The sequence below is a fragment of the Crinia signifera genome, chromosome 6 (genome assembly GCF_055691185.1).
Source record: "Crinia signifera chromosome 6, ASM5569118v1, whole genome shotgun sequence".
In the NCBI taxonomy this organism is placed as follows: domain Eukaryota; kingdom Metazoa; phylum Chordata; class Amphibia; order Anura; family Myobatrachidae; genus Crinia; species Crinia signifera.
In genome coordinates this window covers 171,274,561-171,290,003 of record NC_139222.1, presented here as the reverse complement: position 1 = coordinate 171,290,003, position 15,443 = coordinate 171,274,561, and the positions used below count along the sequence as shown (strand labels likewise).

Here is a 15,443-nt window from a genome sequence, read left to right as displayed (position 1 = left end):
TCTGGCTTCACACCCCCCCCCCCCCCACACACACACACACACACACACACACACACACACCCACACACACACACAGCATTACCCTAGCCAGCCCTAACATACGTTCTGGATGTGGACATTCGGGTTTCCAGCATTGTGAGTTCAAATTTCTTGCACCAGTCTTCCAGTGTAGGGATTTCACCATCGATATTCCAACTGCTGGGATGGTAAGTGCATCCATTTTATATAATGTTCACAGTTTTTCTCAGTATTATTTTAATTGACTCTTTCCTTGTCTGCTATGTGAAAAATGGGTCTGATTTTTGTGTGTTCTTCCATTGAAGTGCAGTTTGCTGTGAATAGCGTGAAACCATGAAGGTGCAATGCAACGGGGATTATGGCTAAAAATAATACTCCTTACAGTTACTGGGGATGGAAGGAAGTTTCCTATGGGTGTTTTGGCGCAGCTTATGTTGATTTTGGCTCTGATGTGACAGCCTTGTTAGGAACCCTGAGTACTGTCCTTCAATATGACACAGAGAATGCAGGCAGACATCACTGATTGTAGCAAGGACTCCATTGCCTTTCCCAGGCTGTGGAGAATTTGTGTTAAACAAAAATAATAATAAATACCTAAAGATGCTATTCATCATTAAAATCATAGAATAACAATTATTTTATACTTTAAACGGTTACTGGTGAGAGTTATAAATAATTAGAAAAGTCCCTTCACCGACGCTAGAAAGGATAAATAATAATATGCAAAAATACTTATCATTCCCCTCACAGAACTTCTCAGATAGGATACCGCCTGTGCCCCAACCATACGACGATGGAAAAGAGGGTACAAAGTGAATTCCAGTATAATACAATATTCATTGATTTTGTATTAGATTACACTTTGTACCCTCTTTTCCTGTTAATTTCCCCACATAATTTAATCCATCGTCGAATGGTTGGAGGGCACAGGAGGTATCCTATCTGAGAAGACCTGTGAGGGGAATAATAAGTATTTTTGCATATTATTATTTATCCTTTCTAGCGCCAGTGAAGGGACTGATTAGCGTAGTGACTCAGCGGCAGCCCGGCTCTGTCCCTGGAGTCCATGCCAAGCCTAGTGAGCGCCTCTCACACAGCGCTGGTAACCGCCATATCCCCTGCGCCGGCGGAGAGCCGCTCCCAGCTGTCTGAGATGCAGGTTATTGGCACGTGCACCTCATGCATAAAGGGGGTTTGCTGGCACAAGTGCGTCCTATGCACAATAAAGGAAGCATTTTCAAACCCCCACTATCCACGCCAGCCTGAAGCGTGGCGAGCGGATACGTTGCGCGTCCTCCCGACCTGTTCATACCCCCACTATCCACGTCGGCGTGGAGTTGATTTTATAAAGTGAGGCGAGCTACCGAGCCCAAAGCGTGGCCGATATTTCCGCTGTGTGGAATATCGGCAGAGATTGAATACGCCCTTAGACACCAAATACACAAATCTAATGACCTATTTATCCTTAATCATTACAATTGTTGGGGAATGTGAGCAAAGAGTCTACGCAGTAAACATGGATTACAGCAGCTTAAGGAAATATGAATGCATACTGTATTGGAATGTTCATCAAGGTGGTGAGTGTAGGCAAAGTATGTTCAACTGTTTATAGAGAAAATTGCATATGGAGTCTGTCTGTAGATCCTAATTTAGCTGTTAAGGTGCCCATACATTGGTCTGACTTGTCGGACTTCCATACGATTTGGCACTTGATGTGTAATTTGTCACTTGAGATTTATTACACGTAAAAGGACTTCTGTCAAGCTGCAGGGGGAGAGCAAGGGAAATGGGATGAGATACTTTACATTGCAGATGCTACAAAGCATCCTCGATGTGCTGCTGATAGGTCCGATTACTATTTATCCCATGTGCTGCTTGTAGTATCACAGGCTCCAATCTGATGCGCCCGGGAATGCGCATCAGATCCGATCTAATGTCAAACACGTCGATTTGGCCAGTCTTCATCTGATATATCAGGCCGATCCGTCGAAATGGGATGAAATCATGCCATTATCGCATAGTGTATGGGGGACATTTAGACACTGCACTGAATCCACCTTTGTAGGCTAGCTAACCCACCCTGTGAGCTAAATACCCCATATAATGTGTTCATCCTCTGTAGTACTAACAAATGGGGTTTGTTTTTGTTTTGTTTTCCAGGCACTGAAGCGGTAATGTTCATTGTGCAGTTTGGATGATTTCTCACTGTCCAGTCACTGCCAGACTGAGGGGATAATGCGCTTACTCTTCACTATTTTGAAGCCTTTCTTGAACCTTATGATCTGTCAACGCTCAGTTGCAACTGCAGTCTGAGGGCGATGATTCCGCTCTACGCCATAATGAAGCCTTTTGTGTGCACAGTTCTTCTTTGTTGTGTCCTTCATATGTGGCTTTCAGATTCCAGTTCCTGTTTGATAAAGAGAAATTCCAAAAAGCCAAACTTTATTGTTATTTTAGCAGATGACATTGGTTGGGGGGACATTGGTGCAAACATGGCTGCACAGACCACTAATACCCCCAACCTGGACAAAATGGCTTCCAATGGTTTAAGGTAATTGTTCCTTATTTAAAATAGCTTAAGCACATTGTTTGGGTGTCAGGTGGTCTGATAATAATGTTTAGGGTACGGCAACCCTGCCTGTGTCCGCTTCAGGGAGACGGACAGGGTTAGGGGTTTGGTAGCGCATGTGTCTCCTGCACAAAAGGGGGGGGGTGCGGTGCACAAGTGCATCTCATGCACAATAAAGGACACTTTTGCCAGTGCTCCATGTTACCCCCACTATCCACGCCAGCCCAAAGTGTGGCGAGCAGACCTATTCATACCCCCACTATCCACGTCGGAGTGGAGTTGATCTTATAAAGTGTGGAGAGCGCAGTAAGCCACCGAGGCCGAATCGGGCTGGCATGGATAGTGGGGGTTTCAGGAACACATTCACACCGGTCATGTCAGGCAGAGACACAATGCTCTTCTTCTGGACTTCCCTCTTAATGTATATGATTACCTTCACCTGTGTTGTACAGGTTAATTGATAAGAAAGGTGTTTCACCACAGCTGATGGCAATCGTATATTAAGAGGGAAGTGCAGGAGCAGAGCAATGTGTCCCTCCTGGAGAGGGTCATGTTGGGAGGTATGTGGTTCCCACACAATGTAATAAGCTCTGACTGAGTATGCTAACTACGTAAGCTCCGGCTAGCCGCGAAAGGGTGGGAACACTATGCTGATACTGTCAGGGATGCTGACTACGCTGGCCACGGGAACACTACACTGATTCTGACAGGGACGCTATGCTAACTACATAACTGCCGCAGTGAAACTACACATGTACCTTTTTGTTTTAACAGATTTGTTTTCTTTAGCCATATTTATTGGTTAAATAAACCATTTCAGGTAAACAATGCCTCTCTAGGTTACACAAATATTTGTTTTTTTATTTTCCTGTATAAAATGTATACTGCATAGAAATATATAAATTGTGCAATCTAAGCCTGGAATATTAGTGTAGACTGTAGTTTATTTGTATAGAACTTGATATCTCTGTTGTTTTTCCCTCTGGGGAGCCGCAGAGCTGTTTTTATAGCTGATATTTCCTGACAGATGAGCTGTGGATAAAGCAAACTGTTCTCAAGATGGTTCTAGGAAATCTTTTATCTTGTGATCTGCCACTGCCAGCCGCTAATCTGGCTGTTTTGTGGAAGTGCCAAAACCAGGGGGTTCAAAATGTTCCCAGCTCCCCCCTCCTGTGCTAGAGGCGACCACAGCTAATTGATCCTCACACACAAATTTCATGCTGGTTTGAGTGTGAAGAACCACTCCTTATGAAGACTGCATTTATCTTTATGCACTGGAAATGGTCATTGACCAACTAGTTTAAAGGTTTCTACAGCAGTGTCTATGTGATTAATCTAAAACCCTGCTGCTTGTTTGTTGTAGACTTGATGATTTCCACTCTGCGGCTTCCACTTGTTCCCCATCCAGAGCATCACTGCTCACCGGAAGACTTGGAATACGCAATGGAGTCACACACAACTTTGCGCCCAAGTCGATTGGTGGTCTACCACTGAATGAGACAACTTTAGCAGATGTTTTAAAGCAATCTGGATACATCACCGGTCTCATAGGTATTTAACTCCTATATTTCTATATTGGGAATTCTGTTCATATGAGTTTTTAGTGTTCCTTACTGTATCTTGGTTTTTGCTTAATTGTTCACTTGGCTCATTATAGAATGCTTTAGGAGTATCTTGTATTATGTTTCCTGTCATTAGTCCTTGTCAGGGTTCCCATATCTATCTATCTGGCTAACTACGCCTCATCTCTATGAGGTGAAGAACCGCCAGTGACCACTAGAGGCCACTCAACAGACCCAAGTACTCCTTTGTGTGCTGAAAGATGCCAAACAGAAAGAGAAAGCAATTTTTGCAGGGACACTGATGTTTCAAACCTGCTGGATATAGAGAGAGGGAGCTGTGAAGATAGGAGCAGATAGGGAATGGGGGAGGTGTGGAGAGTTTGTGACTAAACGCTTGCACAGCTCAAAGTGAAAGTACATTGCAGAAGCTGTCATTTTGACAAGCTTTTAACTAGTACATATAATAAATGCCTTGTGCAGATTTTAGGGGATGGGTATCAGTTTAAGTCTTATACAAACTCAATACAGTTTTATCTTCTTCTGGCAACATTCTCTTTGCAACAACGCTTATGTTTTGCTTTGTTTTTCCCAGGTAAATGGCATCTTGGTCACCATAGACGTTATCACCCTAACTGGCGTGGTAAGTAGGGCTGATTTGAATCTGATTTTGGGAACCCATGGGGCAGTATTCAATGCTCTGGATTCACCGGGGTTTTTCTTCGGTAATTCTGGCTGTTTTCACTCTCTACGGTGAATCTTTTCACTGAAAATCTGATTCACCCTATTCAGGGTTCACTGTTCGACAAAAGCAAACAGTGAATGCCGGCCAGTTCTCCGTTTCATGATCGCTGCAATTTGCTGGTGTATTTCAATGGGGTTTTCACTGTGATTCGCCGAGAGTGTATTCAATGCTAGGATGGAGAACTGCTTTCAGTATGATTTTCGTGGTGATTCACCGTTTTGCATTCGACATCTTTTTAAGGTGAACTGGAATGTGATCTTTTAAAATAAAGGGTGTTTCTTTTTTGGTGTAAAAAAACAGTAATTTTATTATTTGAAGGGACATGCTATTTGTATTCATGTGCTTGCAGCACATGAATATATATTTAATTTTTGTAAAAAAAAATTCACATGACGTCAGCAGGGGGGCGGGGAGCAGCTCATTAGATATTCACTGCACTGGGTCCCGTTCATTACATATGCACGAGCGGGACCAGCGCAGCACTCCCAGCAGCTTCCCGCCTGCCCAGTCTCCCGGTGCGGCAGCTTCTGCTGCCTGTGTCCCCGCCATCCCTCCTTCTCCCCCACACAGCATCCGACGCAGGCAGGGAGGCTTCCATCTCCCTGCCTTCCGCAGTCCGCCAGGCTCCCTGCGGCATTCGCCAGGGGGGGTTTAAATTCGCCATCAGGGGCAGCAAGCCCCTGACGCGTTGAATAGGGGGAGAGGGAGGGCTGGCAGCAAATGCTCCAGCGTTCCGGATGCCGGTGAATGTGCAGCGAATCCTAAACATAGTTAAAAATTTTATTGAATGCTGGCCATTGAGTAAATAACATTTAACTGCCATATATGATGTATCCAGTCAAGTCAATAACTAATTTGCCTTCCCTCTTTTCAGGTTTTGATTACTACTATGGAATTCCGTACAGTAATGACATGGGCTGTACATATACGCCAGGATACAACCTGCCCCCATGTCCACCATGCCCCCGACATTCTGAGAATCCCCAAAGGTATATAAAGGAATTTGTACAGCTAGGTATATCTTATCTGCAGTGTCAGTACCACAATCAGCCCATTTTATGGGTGATGACCCCCCCTTCACATTTATTACCTCTTACTTAGGTAAGTCTTATCACATATAATTTCTCTTATCCCTTTACTATCACTTTAATTTCACACCAATGTGATGCCATGGGGTGGCTCTGCTGGGCTGGCCTGGGGGGTCCTGTGCCCTGGACCTGTCTCAGAGTAGTGTTAGGGACTTGTCCTATTGAGGTAACCTGGACGCGGTGGACAAGCCCATAATAATGGCCATCATTATGCTAAGAACCTCAGAAATGCAATATAGCAATGATATTAAAAGGTCTAGCATTTATATTTAGTGTGCACCTGCAAACTCCTCCTCCTGCTTGCTGCACTACAGGTCTCAGCAGGTAGCACCTCTTATGTCCAGGGTGTGCAGTTTAGGGCCCCTCCCCCTATGCATTTTATATGTATGCAGGATGACTAAGGATATCGCTAGTGAGAGTCATGCTGTGGTTTGGTTCAAGATTAAATCTGCCAATCACAAAAGGATGCCAGTTGTCATTATCATTAATGTGTAATTTACACCAGGGGTCAAGCACCTACAAGTGATACTACACCTGACCGGTACAAGAGATGACATTCCACCTGACCGGTGCAAGTGATGTCGCTTCATCTTACAGGTGCGAGTGATGACGCTCCACCTGACAGGTGCAAGTGATGACTCTCCATCTAATAGGTGCAAATGATGATGATCAACTTAACCAGTACTGGTGATGATACTCCTCCTGACACGTGCATGTGACTATGCTTAACTTGACTGGTGCAAGTGATGACGCTCCTCCTGACGGGTGCATGCGATGACGCTCCTCCTGACAGGTGCATGCGATGACGCTCCTCCTGACAGGTGCATGTGATGGTGCTCCTCGGGTGCATGTGATGGCGCTCCTCCTGACAGGTGTACATCATATTCCTTCTGATAGATGCAAGTGATATTCTTTGTTCTAGTCTGTTTGATAACATTATATGAACGTGCACTTACTGTGCCCTGCCTACACATTCCTGTATTTTCCTCCTACATTCCACCTTTGTAAGAAGTCTTTTGTGTTCACAAGCATGGTACAGTGCCTATTTTGCTGGAAAAAGACAAAAAATACATACACAATCCAAATTACCTGAAAATTGTTGCATATTATATGCTATAGAAATAGAGTACTAATAAAGATTGTATCACATGATAGATTCAGTAAATAGTGATGTTTTAGTACATATCATGCTATTTAATTATTAGTTATTTATATAGCGCACACATATTCCACAGTGCAAATAAATATTTGAACAGTCACATCGGTCCCTGCGCCAGAGGAGTTTACAATCTATATTCCCTACCACATGTACACATGAAACCAAAATACCTGGCGTAAACCCACGCAAGCAAGGGGAGAATATACAAACTCCGCACATATAAGGTCATGGTGGGAATCGAACCCATGTCCTCAGCTAATTGGGGCTGTAACGCTAACCATTACACCATCCGTGCTGTCCTATAAACTTGGGAAAGTGTGGGGATTTCTTCTGTTTAAAATGTATTTTTGCAGCATGGTAACCACCCTGGCCATGTATTGTCAGTTGGTCTGCAGGAGGATGCTACACCAGGCTAGCACTACCCCTTATGGAGAATTCTGTGATCATGGAGCAGCCAGTAAACCTAACCAGTCTAACTGCAAGTTATGCTGACAAGGCGGTCACCTTCATCAAGAATGCCAGGTCAGAGATGTCTGCGTAATCATGGATACAATGCGCGTGGGCAAGCCTTATTGCAGCAAGTTATACAGAAATTACTGTGGTGCACAATAATATGTGCAGATTTTTTTTTGTTGTTGTGCATGTTGGCAAATGTAACTGCAAGATACCTGCCTATGTGCTAACGTCTCCCAAAAGCACTAATAAGACCCAGTAATGCTATAAACAAAGTGGTGGGATTTTACCTAATTTGCGACTCGTGTTTGGTCAAATTGGGTATGATACATTTGCTCACATCAAGCTGTAGAATTGACCTGTGTATGGCCATATGAATGTATCTTACCAAGGTCTTGCACACACTGGAAAAAGAGAGATAAAGTAGCACTAGAACCAATGAGGAGTTTTAGAATAAAAATAACCTTTAATGGTACACATACAATGATAAACAGATAAACAAATATATTAAAAACATGTGCACTGCCCTTATGGCCACTGTTTGGGGAAATATACTTGTATCTGCTCCTATTTGTGCCGCCAGAGATGGTAATATGTAAGAAAGGACCAGTCAGATAACAGAGATTTGTACACTTTCCATAAAGTTAGAAACATTTTGAGGTGGGTATAATTACCAATTCAGTTCACCAATGTAGTTCACCTGGGGATTTTATATATCCTGTTCAAATTGCATTACAGAGGTTTTGATTGAACTTTGAGAATCAAAATGTTTATTTTTTACTGTTTTTGCTATGCAGCTATAATTTTAATATGCCTTTGTAGTTTGTTGCCTTCTATTGCTCTTTATTTATTATTATGTGCTTAAAAACCAATGAGATGATTTAAGTTACACAGGTACACTAGTTCTTCTAATACAATACTGGCATGTGTAAACCCTCAATAGACCAGCAGCCTCATACCTTTGAAAAAGCTGTCCCCTGGTGACAGCGAAACGCGCCAGAGGCTGCTTACCTACCTGCCCCCAACTGGCACTTTACGCATTTGCACTTTATTTGAGATCAAACTAGCCGCTTTATTGGAGGACTTTTCTACAATACCAAGATTTACAGTGGACACTTTCCCTATCTTCACCAGCAAAGGAGGATATAGCTGTAATGCAATCCGAACACGATATATAAAAATTCCCAGGTGAACTACATTGGTGAACTGCATCTGCAATTATACCCACCTCAAAAAGTTTCTACCTTCATGGAAAGTGTACAAATCTCTGTTATCTGACTGGACCTTTCTTCCATATTACCATCTCTGGTGGCACAAATAGGAGCAGATCCAAGTATTTTTCACCAAACAGGGCAGTGGTGTAGCTAGGTACCATGGTGCCCGGAGCAAGGGCATATTTCGCGCCCAAACCCCCCACCGGTAATGAATTGGGGGTGTGGCCAACATATTAGATTTGAAATATATAAGACACTGTAACAGAATCTGCTGCGCTATAGAAGACACTGTAACGGAATCTGCTGCGCTATATAAGACACAATTAAGAGAGATTCACCTCCCCCCCCACCCCCTCCCCAGGGCCCCACCAATCCCCCAAACCCCATGTTTATTACCATCATTATTTATCTTTATAAAAAAAAAAAACACCTTGGGAGAGATATATATTCAACACAGCAGGGCGGCACGGCAGTAGAAAACCTCCAGGCTACAGCCAGCGCTTGGGAAGGATGATGACGCTGCTGCAGCCAGGGAGGATTGGTCTGGGAGGAGTCTTCCTTATTTCTGCTGCGCTGCCTGGGAGCCGGCCCGAGCAGCAGCAGCAGCAACTTGGCCAGGGAGAAGAGAGTCACCATGACGCTTGTGACATCATCGGTTTCGCGGCGGCAGGGTCTGGGTGAGCAGGGCAGGCAGGTGCTGGGCAGGGCAGCCACCGGCGCACTCTGCCTGCTGCGCTTACTAGTAGTATGTTGTATGTGAATTCTTGAGTGCAGTGCAGGACTCCAGCTCATTTGAGGAGGGGGGCCTTGCCCTGCACCCAATCGGGGGGGGTTGGGAGCCTGGAGGGAGCTTCGTGCTGCCGCTGTCACTGCCTGTCATGCAGTGTGACAGACACAGTGGCAGCTGGCAGCCACAGAGGACAGCAGGGGATGTAGAGCAGGGAGAGCGCCTCTACTGACCAGCGCCTCTCTGCACTGCATCCTCTACTGAGCGGGTAGCACCGGACCAGCGCAGACATTCTGGTGAAATGAAGGGTCAGGAGCACACGGGGGAAGGACTCTGTTCCTGACAGGGGGTATGTCCAATGGGTGGTCCGGTGCACCCCCCAACCAGGGCCGTAACTACCATAGATACAAGGGGTGCAGCTGCTATAGGGCCCAGAGCTGAAGGGGGCCCATATTTGCTGTCTAAGTAATATGTTTTACATACATACATTTATCACCATCAGTTGCTAAAAAGGGGATCCTTAAAAAATTTTGCTACTGGGCCTAGGAATATCTAGGTACGCCTCTGCCCCCGACCACCCATTAGATTCACCTATGCTTGCATATGTAACCGAGCAGCCTTACAATAACTATAACCAGTGCTATTTTTCAGCAGGAACTCAGTTCCTGAACCTCTAATTAAATATGACATCATCAGGAACAAAAAATTTACTTTCCAGAAGATAAGTTTTATTTTAAAGTCACCGGTGAGTGCCTTTGTTTCTAAATACAATATATACATCTATCTCTCCCTCCCTCTCTTTATTATCTATATTCTTTTTTATTTAATTGATCCACCCCCAGACCTAGAGTTCCTGGACCTATTTTTCCAGAAAAATAGTACTGACTATAACCTTCCAGTTACTGGTGGGTATATATTTATATACACAACCATGTGCTCCCCCATTGCATGGAAATGTGGCAGATGAAAATCCCTGACCTCCTTGGAAAATGATTAAGTAAATAGCTAGCACTGGAGAAGGTGCCAAACTTTAAAAAGTATAGTTATAGAAGTTTGTGATCAATGTATAAAATCTATATCAATACTCACTATTATCATCCAATAAGGATAATCCAGACGGTATTCCCTGTATTTTCTCCTCCACTATAGATGTACATAAATAATAAACAAAATAACATACCTGTAATATATTCTAAATAATACAATGATAAATGAAATTTGAGGAAAGTCTGTAAGATTGGCGGATCATAGTTTCCCTCCTTATAAGATGGTATGTACTTGAAGATCACCTCCTCTAGTTCGTACAGTATGGTGCTCACATCTGAGTGTTTCTTTATGTGATGTGGATCCCTCCAATAATACAAACATTGCTTACATTGCGTACACTTACAGAAACAGAGCGTCTGATCCTCACAGCAGTTTCCTCGGTCATTCTGCTGGTATAATAGACACCTCTCAAACAACGGTGTGTGCTCCATAAAATGGATTTATTCAAAAACTTAAAAACTCCACAAAACGATCATTGCAACTTACAGCAATATACAACTCCGCTAACTTCATACAAAGACACAGATGTTTAGCAAGCGCTTAAACACCCATTGATAAAGATGGAAAAAAGTCCTGGTTATGTTTACCAATGGTGTAAGATGCTGGATAGTCAATGTCCTGGTAGTAGCCTTAGAGCACTACACCTTTTTATAGTTATGTTGTATCCATTTAAAGACCCTGACGCACACTAATTTATTTATTAACAGTTTCTTATATAGCGCAGCAGATTCCATAGCGCTTTACAATAGTAGACAGTGATAAAACAAACTGGGTAACAACAGACAGACTTGGAGGTAGGATGGCCCTGCTGCAAGCTTACAATCTATAGGGATATAGGAGGGAAACACAAGGACGGGCACCAGTAATAGCATAGCAGTCCCACCAAGTTACAAGTCCAGAAGGGACAAACGCAGAGGGTTTTTTTTAAAGGTGAAGTCTTTTACAAGGCAAAGCAATGTCTTGCAAATGATTGCCCCTTTAAAAAAAAATTGAGTTTCGCCGTCATCCCACACAGTATGTTATAAAGTAGTTTGAGTTCTTTCCCCATGTCCCCTCCATGTGTGAAGTCAGGTGGCATTTAGGCCTAGACACAGCACTGAACAATATGTAACATTCCTAATTATTTTCCAGATACACTTTGTTGTTTCTGAGCCAGATGATTACAGTACATGGAGTACGGTCTAGACTCTAGATGGACCTTGGTGTTCCACTTATCCCATTATAACATGTTATAATGTAACTTTTCAATTAAATTACTTCATATCAATAAGTATTAATTTGTAAATCAAAGAGAATAAGTAAACTGCATGGAATATACAGAGTAATAGAAATTGTGATGTACTCTAGATGGCTATTAAAGAACATTTACATTACAAGGGTCAATTCCTGAAACCTAGCAAATTAGGCAATAACACTGACTAATCATGTTAATTAGTCCAAAGTACGTGTTCTCAACTTTTTTGTTTACATGAGAAAGACTCTCTCCCATACTGCTATATGTGTTATATTAAAGGTGCAGTCAATAAATAATATATCACAGCATTAGTATAAATTTACATAAAAAGTACAAGACACACACAAGATAGCACAACAATATGAATATAGTTGAAGGGATAAAAGGTAGAGAAGGAGAATGCACTCACATATATTTAACCAGTAAAGTAAATCCGGCACATAAGGGAACCCATTATAGGGGATGGGAGGGAGGGTGGGAAAGGGATATGGGAGGGATGGGGAGAAATGGGAAATAATTATTTGTATTTTTTTTTTTTTTGTACTAACATGTATGTGTATGTATGCGTACACATGTATGTGTATGTATATATTTTTGTGTTTTTTTTTTTTTTTTTCTCTTCCTTTCTTTTGGGGGGGGGGGGGGAGTGGGCGAGAGAGAGAAGTAAAATCGCAGGGAAGAAATAAGCTGTATTTACCTATTGAGTAACTGGCTATTTGGAGAGGAAACGAGTATGATACATTCTGAAATAAATAAAATTTGAAATTAAAGATGTAAATAAGAAATTAAGGTGTTGGTTAGACAGAACCACTAACCCCCCCCCCAAAAAAATCTAGTGTCTCGATGTATAGAGACCAAATGAGCTCTCGAAACAACAACAGAGCAAAGAATGTTTTTGAATGTAAATATGATGTATGTAAAACTGTAAAATGCTGTGTGAAGTGTTTAGTAAGGATGGTAAGAACAGGAATTCCGGAACCAAAAATGAAAGAAAGAAAGACAAGATGGGAAAAGGAAGGGAAAGAAAAGGGAGCTGAAGCAATTGCAAAAGAAAGGGATAATGGTTAGAATCCTAACAATAAACGCAAAAGGGCTCAACTCCCCTCAAAAAAGGAAAAGAGTCCTTCAATATTTGAATATACAAAAAATAGATGTAGCAGCAATCCAGGAGACCCATTTCTCTAGAGTTAATCCACCTAAACTGGGAGACCACAACTATGACAAGGCCTTTTTCTCAAGTGACATATGTAAGAAAAGAGGTGTGGCAATCCTCTTTAGGAAAAATGTAAACTTTAAATTAGAAGCCCAAATAGTAGATAAGCAAGGCAGGTATATTATACTAAAAGGGCAAATAGAAGGACAAGAAGTGACATTTATAGCACTTTATGCACCTAATACTGGTCAAGATAATTTCCTGAAGAAAGTATTGAAACAAGTAGAACAGATAGCAAAGAAAACAGTAATAATGTTGGGAGACTTCAATTTCACAATGGACCCCCACATGGATAAATCTACAATTAAAAATATTAAAAATGCACAAAAAATTATAGAATTCTCAAAAAAAATGGGTAAAATCATCTTTGAAGCAGAACTATATGATATATGGAGGGCGAAAAACCCGACAATAAGAGACTATACTTTTTTTTCGAACATGCATAAAACGTACTCTAGAATAGATCTGATATTAGCAGACAAAAATACACTCCAACAAATTAAAAAAGCTGAAATTTTACCAAAGACTTGGTCGGACCACGCCCCAGTAATGATGGAGTGGGAGATCAATAAACTAGTACAGAAACATAAAATTTGGACACTATCCAACTATCTGTTGAAAAGAGCAGATGTAAAGCAACGGTTAGAAGAAAAGATAGAACAGTTTTGTAGTACAAATAGCCCGGAAGAAACAAATCAGCTAAATTTTTGGTGTACCCTAAAAGCAGTGATGAGGGGGGAAATAATACAGATTAAAAACAGAATAATGAAAGAAGAGCAAACAACCCAGCTCCAATTACAGGAACAATTGAAAGAATTAGAAAAGGAGCACAAAACTAACCCACAAAGTGACAGTATATTGAGAAAGCTAAATAAAACAAGAGCAGAAATAGAAAATAAAAATATTAAACAAATAAAGAGAAATATGGAAAAATTTCAACAAAAACTGTACTGTGAAGGAAATAAAGCCTCCTGGTTATTGGCAAATAAAATAAAAGGGAGACATGTGAGAAAACAAATTAAGGAAATATATAATAAAAATGGAGTCAAAATTATAAATCCGGTGGAAATAACGAACATCTTCGCGGACTACTACAAAAATTTATACAACCTTAAAATGGATAATGAAATAACTCAACCAACAAAAGAGGAAATAAATCTATTTCTGTCTAGAATAAAACTCCCAAAAATAGACTCAGACCAATTAGCAAAACTAAACAGCCCTTTGACTAATCAAGAAATGCTAGAAGCAATTAGAACATTAAAACTAAATAAAGCAACGGGCCCCGATGGATTCAGCAATGAATTCTATAGAACCTTCCAGAAACAATTAGGACAGATCCTAATATCTACATTTGAAGAAGCTATAAAAACAGAAAAATTCCCAAGAGAAATGTTGGAGGCAAGGTTAGTGACGATCCCTAAAGAAGGGAAGGAACTAAAATATGTGCAAAACTACAGACCAATTGCTCTGTTAAATACAGACATAAAAATATACGCAAAAATTATAGCAAACCGTCTGAAGCAAATCCTACCTGCTCTGATAAATCCAGATCAGGTGGGATTTATAAAAAACAGACAGGGAACAGAAAATGTACGAAGAGCAATAAATATCATAGAATACCATATAAGGAAAGAAGAACCTGTAATAATAATGGCCCTTATTCTAGTTCACTCTTTCTGACAAAATCTTTCTTAGATGGACAAAACCATGTGCACTGCAGGGGAGCAGATGTAACATGTGCAGAGAGAATTAGATTTGGGTGAGTCATTTTGTTTCTGTGCAGGGTAAATACTGGCTGCTTTATTTTTACACTGCAATATAGATCTCACTTTGAAGTAAAACCCCACCCAAATCTAACTCTCTCTGCACAAGTAACACCTGCCTCACCTGCAGTGCACATGGTTTTGTCCATCTAAGAAAGATTTTGTCAGAAAGAGTGAACTAGAATAAGGGCCAATGTCGCTTGATGCACAAAAAGCCTTTGATAGGCTTCATTGGGGATACATGGAGGAAGTATTAAAAAGATTTGGAATGATGGGAACAATTCTAAAAGCCATAATGGCATTATATTCAGATCCGGGAGCACATGTATTTAACAACTCTTGCTTATCGTACAGGTTTCCTATCACAAATGGAACCCGACAAGGGTGCCCATTGTCACCAATAATTTTTGTTCTATCAATGGAACCCTTTGCGGAAAGCATAAGAAATACACAAGAAATTGAAGCCCCGATAATTAATGGGACAGAGCACAAGACATTATTATTCGCAGATGATGTACTATTATTTATTAAAAAACCACGAACCTCCCTACCCAACCTCCTCCAAATTATAGATCAATATGCAAAAGTTTCCTATTATAGACTAAACAAAAACAAAACAGAGATTCTACCAATAAATATCAACCTAGCTGA

General features: G+C 41.4%; 1 protein-coding gene across 5 annotated transcripts in view; it reads left to right on the top strand.

Moving 5' to 3' along the window:
- Nucleotides 1–15,443, top strand: part of ARSG (arylsulfatase G) — an 85,573-nt gene that overhangs the window by 48,196 nt on the left and 21,934 nt on the right. For 4 of the 5 annotated variants that reach the window (XM_083148122.1, XM_083148119.1, XM_083148121.1 and 1 more), the window contains 5 exons: nucleotides 2,179–2,569; nucleotides 3,951–4,138; nucleotides 4,742–4,789; nucleotides 5,766–5,880; nucleotides 7,523–7,660. In XM_083148122.1, the coding sequence (XP_083004248.1) occupies nucleotides 2,337–2,569; nucleotides 3,951–4,138; nucleotides 4,742–4,789; nucleotides 5,766–5,880; nucleotides 7,523–7,660 (722 nt within the window). In that variant the 5' untranslated portion in view covers nucleotides 2,179–2,336. Of the gene's footprint in view, nucleotides 1–67; nucleotides 207–2,178; nucleotides 2,570–3,950; nucleotides 4,139–4,741; nucleotides 4,790–5,765; nucleotides 5,881–7,522; nucleotides 7,661–15,443 lie in introns of those variants that run through there. The other variant, XM_083148123.1, reaches the window with a different exon arrangement.